Source organism: Paroedura picta, chromosome 8 (genome assembly GCF_049243985.1).
Source record: "Paroedura picta isolate Pp20150507F chromosome 8, Ppicta_v3.0, whole genome shotgun sequence".
NCBI classification, from domain to species: Eukaryota; Metazoa; Chordata; class Lepidosauria; order Squamata; family Gekkonidae; genus Paroedura; species Paroedura picta.
In genome coordinates this window covers 88903820-88916048 of record NC_135376.1, presented here as the reverse complement: position 1 = coordinate 88916048, position 12229 = coordinate 88903820, and the positions used below count along the sequence as shown (strand labels likewise).

The 12229-nt window shown below is 48.4% G+C and overlaps 1 protein-coding gene across 3 annotated transcripts in view; it reads left to right on the top strand.

The window, feature by feature from the left end:
* The window catches only part of MYPN (myopalladin), a 103763-nt gene that overhangs the window by 71551 nt on the left and 19983 nt on the right, over positions 1–12229 (top strand). For 2 of the 3 annotated variants that reach the window (XM_077350789.1, XM_077350788.1), the window contains exons 11-12: positions 3192–3767; positions 6461–6608. In XM_077350789.1, coding sequence (XP_077206904.1) covers positions 3192–3767; positions 6461–6608 — 724 coding nt within the window. The remainder of the gene's footprint in view (positions 1–3191; positions 3768–6460; positions 6609–12229) is intronic. The other variant, XM_077350790.1, reaches the window with a different exon arrangement.

Here is a 12229-nt window from a genome sequence, read left to right as displayed (position 1 = left end):
GGAAAGAATAAATAAATAGAACACAGAAACTGTTATACAGTGAGAACATCTACATCAGGGGTGTATACAGTGAGAACATCTACACCCTGGTCCATGGCCTGGTATGGGGCCGCGAAGGCCTCGGTACCGGTCTGCCGTCAGCTGCGCCTGCCTTGTCCCCCCCACAGCGAGAAGCTCGCCAGGCACCGAGCGAAGAGGCCACAAAAGCGGCCACTTTGCTCGTGGCCCAACTAGTTTCTTGCTGTGAGAGGGAGGGAAGAGGCAGGCGTGGCCTCCAGCATGCCAGTGGACGCAAATGCGCATGTGCGTTCGCACCACCTGCTGGCAAAAATGCGCATGCACGGCACCCGGACCGGTAGCTCTCCCCCACCCCCGGAGGCGGTTCTCAACTGGAAAAAAGTTGGGGACCTCTGATTTACAGTATTCTTGGGCATTATATGGCTGTGTAATTTTATAACTATCATAGGGGAATTTTTAATCATCACATGCTTATAACATTTGTAGGTGTCATCCAGACCAGGGCCTGCTTTAGAAACATAAGGGGCCTCAAAGAATTTCATCTGGCCTTCTGGTCCATAGAACTGATTCATAAGTAAGCTTATAAGATTTTTGAGACAGTTTTCCCTAATTGATTTATATTATACTAGTTTCAAAGCCCCTTTATAAAAAGGGGTTTTGAAAGGCGCGTGATTCCGGCAGGGAGGGAACCTGGGGGTTCCCTCCCTGCCGGACTCCCTGCCGGACTCACGCGCCAGTCCCCGGAGCTGCCCCGTTAAACATTTCCTTGGCAAGAGGGCTTTGGAGACTCCGCGGCCGGGCCAAAGGAGGAGACTTGGACCGGCCTACATTGCATGGCTGTCGCAAACCTTGCTCTTCTTAAGCCCTGCGCCATGCACGCCCATTTATCCCAGGGGGGGGATCCTGGACCGTGTCCGTCCCGGGAAGCGTCGCCAGAGGACTTTTGTCGCAATCCAGAAGAGAGGCGGCCACGGCTCCTACAATGCGGGGCTGCGCAGGGCAGCGACGCCAAACCGCGTGTCTCCGTTTGCGGACACAAGAACCGCTCCCCCTGCGGCCTGCGCGCTCGGGCGCTTCCGCGGCCGTCTTCGGGTGTTTCCGGCTCCCGCTTCGGCTCCCTTCGTGCTCGGTCGGCGCTTTCCGCTTCTCCCCGGTGCCGTCGCGTTTGAAGGGGGCTCCGCGGGCGGACGGCGGGACGGTGAGCGGGGGGTGCTCTGCGTGGCGGCAATGCATGGCCGCCTGGGGGGGGCTCCGGCGGGGCTCTCCTGGCGTCCTTACCTGGGGCGCGCGCCAAGCACGTGCTTGGCCGCGAGGAGGCGGCGGCGGCGGTGGGGGCCGGAGGCCGGGGCAGCGCGGGGATTCGCTTGGCGAGGGGGCGGCTGGAGGGGGAGGAGGCGGGAGGGCTGGCGGGGCGAGCAAGTGGGAGGGCCCTGCGCGTGCTCGCCGCTCCCTCCAGCGCCGCCCGCTCTTCCGAGGCTGCCCCGGCCAATCTCCGCGTCCTTCCTGCAGCAGAAGCGCAGCTGCTCCTCTTTGCTGCGCGCCGCCTCTCTCTCTCTGTCTCCGGGCAGGCAAGCGAGCCGAGCCGTCGGGGCCGCCGCTTCTCCTCCTCCTCCTCCGCCTTCCCTCTCCCTGCCGCGCTCCCTCCCTCCCTTTCTCGGCCTCCGGCTCTCTCTCGCGCGCGTTCTGCGGGCCCCGCCGCAGGGAGACTCCAGCCGACGCCGCTTCGCCGCCCGCCCGCCCTCCTTCCTTCGCTCCCTCCTTCTCGCCTGCCTGTTTTTTTCCGGAGTGCGGGCGGGCTCCAGCCATCTGGCCCTTGCCTGCCTTGGCACGCCGCGAGGGGGAAGGAGGCGCCGTCGCGCTCGGGCGCTTCCGCGGCCGTCTTCGGGTGTTTCCAGCTCCCGTTTCGGCTCCCTTCGTGCTCGGTCGGCGCTTTCCGCTTCTCCCCGGTGCCGTCGCGTTCGAAGGGGGCTCCGCGGGCGGACGGCGGGACGGTGAGCGGGGGGTGCTCTGCGTGGCGGCAATGCATGGCCGCCTGGGGGGGGCATCTTCGCCCGCGTCCACCTTTGCAGGGAGGGGCGGCAGGGGGGGGCTCCAAGTCCACGGGCTGTTCAGCTTGGGTGGGATCCTGCAGCATGCCAAGCCGGGAGGAACTGCGAGCCGCGCTGTGCGCGGCTCGCAGTTCCTGGAGCTGGGAATCGGAGGGGCCAATCGGCAGGCGCTTCGCGCCTGCCGATTGGTCCCTCCGATTGTCTGTCGTGAGGAAGGGTCCAATCCGGACCCTTCCTCATCACGGACTAATCCCACCTCTACCCCCCTTACCGAATTATATAGTCCGTGGCGCCCGTGGCGCCACGGGCGGTTTAAAGATTATTATACTATTATAACACAACTTTTCTTCTTCTCTCCTTTCAGAGGTCCTTAGTGTCCTACATATTTAACATCTTAAATTACTGTATGTAAAGGAGCCAACTGTATATTTAACATTTCTGTTCTTGTATTTTATGTATGCTGTTTTATTTATTTATGCCTGACCACTGATGAAGGCAGCAATGCCGAAACGCATCTGATCAATGGGGGCATTAGCATGAATGTACATTTGGATTTTAACGAGACTATATTTCAAGCCTTGGGTTTTTAATTTTAATGCATATTAACATTTATATTAATATATATTAATATTTAATTTTACAACATGTTTTACCCTACAGAGGCTTGAGCATACTTTCCCTATTTTGACCCTTTTGGGGCTGGGTTCTTGACCGGGGTCAAGATATTTTCTCTTTTATGTTGTGGGTGGGAAGGAAGCATAAGAAGATTCCTGGTGATGAGCAGAGGGGGGCAGTCTTCCCAGAGCCCCTCCCCCCCCAAAAAAACCCCTGGAACCAGCCCTTTCTTGGAGGATATGGAACCGTGAGGAATGATTCAGCGGGAGGGGGCACTTGTAGAAATTGCCAGTTTAGTCTCAGTCCAGCTCAGTGTTCTGTCCTGCCCAACAGGAAATAAGTTGTCTGGCTCTTTGTTCTCTTGGCCAAGCTCAGACTAAACTGGCACAGGTTTAAGAGGAAACTCACTCTCCGTAGAAAGTTATAATCTTGATTTGGTTTCAGCAGCAGCAGTACTTGCCCTGTAGTTTACTATGGCCCCTAATATAGATTGTGTCTGTTTGTGCTCAGGGATCCTACCCAGTTAAAACAGCTGCACAACCAAGTCTTGTTTGAGCAGCAACAGCAGCCATCTCCCACGCCTCCAAGAGAGCCGAACTCTGCCGCTTTGCCCAATCAGCAACTCTCTTCCAGTCTACACAAGCAGAACAAGGGCTCTTCATCACAGTCGTTCGCCTACACCCGGCCCAAGCAGTTCCTGCCATCTCAGACCACCTCTCCAACGGTCAGTTCGCCTTCTAGCTCCCCCATGCCTCCGTCATTCAGCAACATACCTCAAGGAAACCAAAGGGCAAGCAACAAGGAAAACTTCTTTGGATCTCCTCCACCAGTCCAGACAAGGTCTCCAGGGTTTTTTTCAAACCAAACTGAGCAATCTGTCACAAGTCCCAAAGAACCTGTGTTACCACCACTGTTGCTTTCTGTTTCTAGTATGAACCAGTTCCAGCCCCAAAATGTGCCCCCTACGCCTCTTTCTCCAACTGGTTGGATCCAGAATCCAGTAGCCTTCCTCAGCGCGGTTCTTCCTTCTCTTCCTTCTGTGCCCGCAACCAATGCCATGGGCCTGCCGAAAAGCTCACCAGCAGCGTAAGTGATGGAGATGTTATGCATGGATATATAGTATAAGTAAATCGGTGTGAATGAACGGATGAGAATGTCCACAGAAGACTTCTGCCCGATGCAAACCAAGTTTTATTGAAGGTATATGTTTTTGTGTACACTGGGGTGGCCAAACTGTGACTCTCCAGATGTCCATGGACTACAATTACCATGGGCCCATGCTGGCAAGAGCTCATGGGAATTGTAGTCCTTAGACATCTGGAGAGCTAGGTTCTTAACCAAAGTTAGTTTATTGAATGAAAGATATACAGGCGATCATTTTGTCAAAGGTAACACACAGAACAGAAGGACTGACCGTGACACAACCTTGAGTTTAGACTGGGGTAATATAGACACAGACAGGATTCCCCCACCCTTTCCAGATAACGTGGGAATACGTTTCCCACGAAAGAACGTTTGATCCTAGTTGGGTACGAAATCTTGAGACAGGCAGGCTTGAAAATTTGGCCAGAAGGCCACAAATACATTAGTTTACCATTTCAAGGGTGCAGGGAGGGATATACAAATTCATACTTCCAGGCGGAGGGGAAAGGTACCTGACATCTACAGGGTTGGTGCTACCACCTAGTGCAGTCACTAGAAGAGATCGTGTAGAACTTTGGAACTAGGTGTTATTAATTTTAAATATCATAATGAGGAGGCTACATAGATGATACATAATCAATGGGTAACTTTACTGCAACTAGTAAAGATGGTGCAATGTGTCACATCCACAGGTGACTTATGGTGAAATGATAGAGTTTTCAAGGCAAGAGAGATTCAAAGGTAGTTTGCCATTCCTTGCCTCTTTGAAGCAACCTCAAACTTGTTTGGTGATCTCCCATTCAAACATTATCTAGGACCAAGCCTACTTAGCTTTTGAGAGTTGATGAGATCAAGCTAACCTGGGCCATCCTGGTCAGAAAGGGAAGGCCAGTGGGCTACACCAAATATAATTATGAGGATGATACCTGGCTATATATCCCATTAGTTAAACTTCCAGGCATTGGTTTCTACCCTCAATCAGTGTTTGGAAGCTGTAGTTCAGGGGTGGGCAAACCATGGCTCTCCAGATGTCCATGGACTACAATTCCCATGCTGGCAGGGGCTCATGGACATCTGGACCATTTCTGCATGAGGAATTTACCCCTGACCGGCCTCTCGTTGTTTGCGAGTTTTAATGCTGCTTCCTCATGATGTTGGCAGCAGCCCATAGCTCTCCAGTGGGTGGCACGAGTTTTAGTCCTCTTTGCCCTACGATGAGGGACAGTGGTAGAATCTGCTTCCCCATTTTTGTTGCAGCACACAACAAGGCACAAACAGGGGCAAACCTGTCTTAAAGGAGAAACGCACAACAGTCTCCACAGCATTTTGCCCACCCTTTCACCTGCCCTCCCCTCTCCATTTCCAGATATAATTTTTTTTGAAAAAATGGCACTACGGGACCACAAAGCAACATGATGATAATGTCATCCATACAGTCATGTCTGATCCTCGGCGATTCTATAGGAAAGTTTTCGCCACACGTTTCTGTCAATGACAGCCTCTTTCAGTTGGTTCACGATAATCCCTGTATCTGTTTTGATCCTGTCGAGCCAACGGATCCTTTGGCAACCATGTTTCCTTTTGCTGCTGACCATGCCGAGCATTAATGATTTTAATTAATTTTAATTAATGATTTTAATTAATGATTTTTAAGCAACATGCCCTCAGTTCAAATAAAACGTCCTCTTCAGTGTGCACGGTAATATTGGGATCGGGCAGTAAACCAATCGAAAACACATTCCTGTTTGTGTTTTCTGGCAGTGGGATACAAACGGGGAAAGGGGGGGGCATGTGATGCAGCTGCCCTCTCCCTATTAGCTTGGCGTCTGTACTCTTTATGGTAAATCTTTATTGTGAACACACAGTCATCAGGGTCCAATTACCATGGGCAGCCTATCAGAAATCTACCCAAACATATACAAAGAATCCCAAAAAGAGACCTAAGGACATTTTTTATTGTTGTGGCATGATCCCATAGCTACGCGGAATTGTAAATTAGAAAAAAAAACCTGTTTTACTGTTGTGGTGTGTCCCCATAGCAATGCGGAAGTGTATTTTTTAAATATATATATATATATATTTTGGGACTCAGGGGTGATGGAAGTTTACATCCCCAAAACAGCCACTGTGAAGGTTTGGTGGCTTGCGTTGATTGACAACTCGAGGAGCAGGGTGTGTGTGTGGAATCTGTGGGTTGTCCATGCTCCCGGCTTTGCCACCGCCTCATCCAGAAACAAAAAGCCGTGATGAAACAGCAGGATGGTGTGGGAGGGGTCCCCCCTCAGAAAGTGTGCAAATGCGTGGTTTACTATTATGCGTTTGCAAGCAGGAGACTGTGTGCCGCCTGCCTCCATGCAGAAATGGTTCTGGAGAGCCACAGTTTGCCTACCCCTGATGCAGTTGAATGGATCAGGGTGAACAATCTGAAACTGAATCCAGGCGAGTCAGAAGGGGGGTTGCTCGGAAGTCCTCATGACCTGAAAATATGGCACATTCCGATCAAAGTAATAGTCCCACAATGATTCAGATTTGCAGCTCTGGTGGTACTTAAACCCCCTCCTTGTTTGTTCAGAAATTAAATGGACTGGAAATTAAATAAGCAAAGCAGCCTCTTAACAGAGTGTTTTGTTTTGTAGAGGAAACCATCAGGGAGCAGTGAAGAGGAATCTCAGGCCCTTGCAGTTGCCGACTGAGGAGTCCATTAGAGAAAGCAAAGCGGCTGTTGTAACAGACCTGGAGAAAAAGCTGCATTCGAGGGACGGCATGTTTCCACCTGGCCCTCAGGTAAATGCTCAGCCTTCAGTTCAAATGCAGGTTTCGCTGAACGCAAAAGCTCCATCTCTCCTCATCAGCACATGCATGCGTAGAATGCTCTACATTGGCAGCCCACCTTAGCAAAAAATAAAATCAAATCACTCAACATGACATTGTTTGAGGGCTACTGTGAGGTTGGGCTGACTTTATAAGCCAATAAGAACCAAAAAGGTTAGGGATAAAACCAAATGTAGACAAATATGAACAATTTATCATTAGAGCTTAAAAATATTTAAAAGAATATCTGTCTGGCACAAGGCATCTCAATGAGTAGGCCAGTAATTTTACTTTATTTATTTATTAATCATACTTTTATACCACCAATCCCAGCACAGCTGGCTAGTGGCAGTTCACGACATGTCATAAACAGTACAATTGTACCATTAAACAGCTCCATATCATAACAGTCCCATCAAAACATTAACAATTAAATATCAGCAATAAAATGGCAGTACAATAAAATCTCTATATTATAAAAACTCTTCCCCCCAACATTTCAAGCCATTGGGGGCAGTATGGAATATTAGTGACTAAATGGGTAAAGCAGGGGCAAGTTGCCTGATGGCTCAGGGCAGGTCTAATACCCAGTCCAGAGCCAGGAGAGAGGGGGAGACCTGTTCTTATAACCCCGGGAATTCAACTCAGCCTCAACCAAATGCCTGGTGGAAGAGCTCCACCTTGCAGGCCCTCTGGAACCCCAAGAGGTCCGTCAGATCCCGCAGTTCTTCAGGGAGCTCATTCCACCAGATAGGGGCCAGGACCAGTTCAGCCATGGTCCTGGTTGAGCCAGATACACTTCCTGGGGCCCCAGGACCATCAGCATATTCATACCCACAGAGTGAAATGCCAACCAATTCAGACCTAATGCATTTTGATCATACCGATCTTCTTCAGAGATCACTATACAGATACACAGAGTTGTATAGAATGAATTTTTATAATTTTCAACAGGGGGGTAAAATCTTCTTTTATCTGTCATGGTTGGTTCTAGTCCTGCAAGGTATTTGTATTGTCAGACACCTCAGCAAGCAAATAGTTCTTATTCCTCCCCTGGGCATTGGAGAATCCTGCTGGGTGTAGCTTCAAGAATAGGTCCAAAATGAGAGCTGGCTTTGCAAGCATATATATTGGAAAATATATTTATGGGTGAGGTGTTAGCAACTTCAGCAGGACTGCTGGTGAGACTCCCCTATAAATGTCTGTGGTGATCTTTATTGAATTTCTTATGTATTTCTTTCATAGTAGCCAAGAAGTTGGCATTGTAGGGAAGATCATGAGATGGAGCCCGGAGCTCAGTTATGTGTGATATAAGTCTGACAATATGTGTGCTGTTCATTTGACAATGGCGAGGGGGGGGGGGAGGTGTGTGCTGCAATTCTGCAGTTGTGCCATGCAAGTGCAGATACTGGTATTGTGTGCAGACTAAATTGTGTAGCGTGTGCAGAATAAAAACGGATAGTTTCTGGTTTTGAAAACAAAAAGGCACAATCAATCAATCAATCAGTACTTTTAATGGCATGTAAAATCTGTCAAACAGTGTAAGTATAAAATCGATACAAAATCACAACTTCAAACAGGGTATTTTAAATTGCAGCAGTGCATGTAAGCAGTTTTAAGGAAACAATTTGGAATTAGCCTTGAGAACCGTCTCTAAAAATTTGGAGACTGCCTTGGTAGTTATCAGGATCATTGCCCCTCAGGAGATGCTGTCGTGTATCTGTTTGCATTCATCCTGTTCTGTGGGATGTTTGAAAGAAATTTCTGCCGAGGTACTTTGTGAAGAGGGGACACCAAAATGTCTATGTCTGAAGGGTTTCTTCTTTGGCTTGCAAGTATCTATGCAATGCCTCATGAAAGAAGGTGTGGTTTTCCAATGGTCAAGGAGTCAGGTTCCTTCACTTTTCATTGTCCTCTTTCCAAGTCTTCCAGAGAGCTTTTGTGCATGAATAGGAAGGGGAAGGCTGTTCTTGGTGGTACCATTTCAGGAGGACTGTTCTTGGATGGGGGTAACTGTGTGGTCATTTCTCAGATTTTAAATTAGTTAGCAGCTATGTGCTTTGGCCTGAGGTATGTTAACTATTGGTATATAATCCCTATCATATGGTCCTGAGCAGTATGCTGAGGGGATGGGGGCGATCCTGCTCTCTCACACATAGGGTTGGGTCTAGCACAGTGTTTCCAGTGGATGCGAAGACAGAGTGTGATTGTCCACCTACCTCCATAAACACTGTTCCGGGTGGGATTGGCCTCCCTCCTCCAGGAGCCAGATTTCATGTGGCCTTTGAGGATGCTGTGGGGGAACTGAGAAGCTGGGGCCCTGAATCACCTGTGGGTCCCATTTATAGTTCTACACAGGCGGGGAGAGCCAATGGGGGTGAAAGCGGCTATGGCTGGCAAGGTGAAATGGTCCTTGTGAGCAGTGGTGTGCCAGGGGGCTGCAAGAGTGTAAAACTCTGGTCCACCACTCCAACCTGCAGCTGTGTATAAAGGGGCTCACCGCCTTCCTTCCTGGGGAATCCTCCAAGGGGAGTAAGGGCGGAGGGGGGAACATGAGTTTAAAAAGGGGAGCAGAGGGGCAGGTCTGTGGTTGGTTGTTCTCCCTGATAGCCGTGTGGGATCTTCAGACTTAGTGGCTGAAATGCCAGATGTTGGGGTGCAGTCAATGGAGATGGGGTTATTTGTGTTTTTTAAATGTTTATTTATGTATTTATTATTATTATTATTCAATTTATTTCCCGCCACTCCCTACATAGGTTCGTGGCAGGTAACAACATCTTAAAACCCCCCATTAAAACTTCTATTAAAAGACTTAAAAAAATTCTCAACATGGTGGAAAATACCACTCCCCCCCCTACCCAGTCAAGAACGTTGGAGAATGGAGAGTAGTGGTGTATACTTCAAACCTGAAAAACATTTCAGGTGTACTTTCATAGTCAAATGGTTAGAAAAGGCTGCTATAGACCACATAAACTTAGGAGCTTGTTAAATGTTTGTGAGTACACTGTGGTGAAGGGAAGGCATTCTACACATATTCAAATGAGCTCTATTTTTAGTTATTGTTTCACTTGTCCTAGATTTGAGTCATGACCTGTTGCTGAAAACAGATTTCACTGCAGCCAGCAACCAAAGTAAACCTTTCCCTTGCTCTTGTATGTTTCCTTCAAGTAAAGTTTATTTATACAGTCACAGACTAGAAAGCAGCTAATGTATGTTTCCATATAATTGTACAGTAGCACATGGGAGTACATTAATTACTATAGAGGAACTATTTCTGTCTTCATTGAGACCACTTCCACATTACCTTGTTGATGTGGGATACATCTTCTGGCATGCCTCGTCAAACGGAAATGTAGATGGACTGGCAGTCTTCAAGCAAAGGTTGGATGCACACTTTTCTTGGATGCTTTAGGATGCTTAGGGCTGATCCTGCGTTGAGCAGGGGGTTGGACTAGATGGCCTGTATGGCCCCTTCCAACTCTATGATTCTATGATTCTATGTGATGTCTGTCCCACCCACAAAGCACACCAGAAGACGGAGGGCCCAGCCAGTGGCTGCACCAACCCCTAAGACCTAGGCAGCCTCCTCATGACCCATGGGGGTTGAGGCAGCAGCTGCCCAACCCCAAGCCATTCTCAGCAGCTGCACCGGCCCCTGGGGCCTGCTGTGTGTGTGTGTGTGTGTGTTTGTGTGTGTGCTTGCTTGGAAGAAGGGAGGTTGGGAAACAGGAAGCGGGAAGGGGAGTAAGTCTCTGTGGGTTTCTGAGTGAGGGAGGGGAGAGGAAGTAAGGAGGAGGTTGGGAAGCCAACAGGTTAGGGGCGTACGGGGGAGAGGGGAGTCTCTCTGTATGTGTGTGTTTGGGAGGGAGGGGCCCCTGACAAAGTATCGCAAGAGCAGGTATGTGTTCCACAGACTCTGAGATTCAGACTGTCATGACAATTTATTTTTTTAGCCTTGCTTTGGATTTCCTTTGGATGCTCAAGTCAAGTCTAGCTTTTCTTCATTTGGGCTTTCCTCCCCTCATTTCCCAAAAAAGCCTCTTGTGGTGCAGAGTGGTAAGGTAGCAGACATGCAGTCTGAAAGCTCTGACCATGATGCTGGGAGTTCAATCCCAGCAGCCGGCTCAAGGTTGACTCAGCCTTCCATCCTTCCGAGGTTGGTAAAATGAGTACCCAGCTTGCTGGGGGGTAAACGGTAATGACTGGGGAAGGCACTGGCAAACCACCCCGTATTGAGTCTGCCATGAAAACGCTAGAGGGCGTCACCCCACGGGTCAGACATGACCCGGCGCTTGCACAGGGGATACCTTTACCTTTACCTTTATACATATTATATATCCTCCTCCGAATGGAGTTACCCTTCTGGGGCTCTAGATTAACCCTGGTTAATAACCCTGTCTTATTAGTAACGCAGGCTGGGAATGACTGCTCTTACATAATGATGTACTTTACAGTTTCTTCCGAACCAGTGTTCTGATTTTCCAAGTATGTCTGAATATTAATCCTGGCCTCTACACGGCTTACATTCCCTCCCAAGCATTCGCTAAATATTGCACCCGGTTCAGGGTATCCCCCAATATTTTCTACTCTTTTGAATACAACAGTTTCGCCATTTGCGATCCTGCAAACTCGGGGGGTTGAACCAGGCAAAATTAAGCACCAGAAGTCCGCTTATTACTATGGAAGAGTAAATCCATTTGAATCCCTAGAGCTTAAATGTCTCACCCAAAGGGTCAGACATGACCCGGTGCTTGCACTGGGGATACCTTTACCTTTACCTTTTTTACCCCTCATTTCCCAGGCTGAAATTCATTATATGCATTCTGCACGGAGTCTGATGGAGGCAGCCTCCCATCATGCTTTGTTTACTTCTCCTTTTCAAAAAATGTCTCTGTCTCTCTCTTTCCCCCTCCTAATTTTTCTTTGCAAGAGAGATCACCAAGACATATGAAGATAAGCTACTCACAGGTGATAAAAGAAAGCAGAATACCCCCCCATTCTTTATTGCCCTGGTGACATTTTCTCTGGTAGAGAGTCACTTGTCAAAACCACTTCTAGTAAATCTATAAGCATGTGGCATGTTTTTGCAGATGAATCATAGATGCTAAAGTCTGTGCTTGGTAAAGCAATGGGATGAATTGCTCAGAAGGCCAGTGTGAAATACCATCCAATCTTTTATGTTAACGGCATATAACTCCCTTGGAAGTAACCGTCACTCCATGGCCGGAGAACTATCTGCTGACAGGACAAGTTATTTATATACTGTGTGACTGACTGTAGATCCAAGAACTTTGATAAATGTTGGATTTGACCCATCCTCCCTTACCAAGAACACTAATTTTACTGTCATTTATTTCATCATTCATCCTTCCAAAATACTTTCCTTCATCTGTAGTTCTTCATATTTTGCAGTAACCAGCCATAAGGGTATTAGTTAAAAAATGTGGGCAGCCCTGAAGGAAAACACCTTTAGTAGGCCCATAACCAATGATCTCATGCTGCTTCTGATCTTTCTGGTATCCTATGAAAAGACAGTATGGCTGTGCTGTTGAAACAGTGGGTCCTTCATGGTTCAGGGGTTCCTGGCAAATACT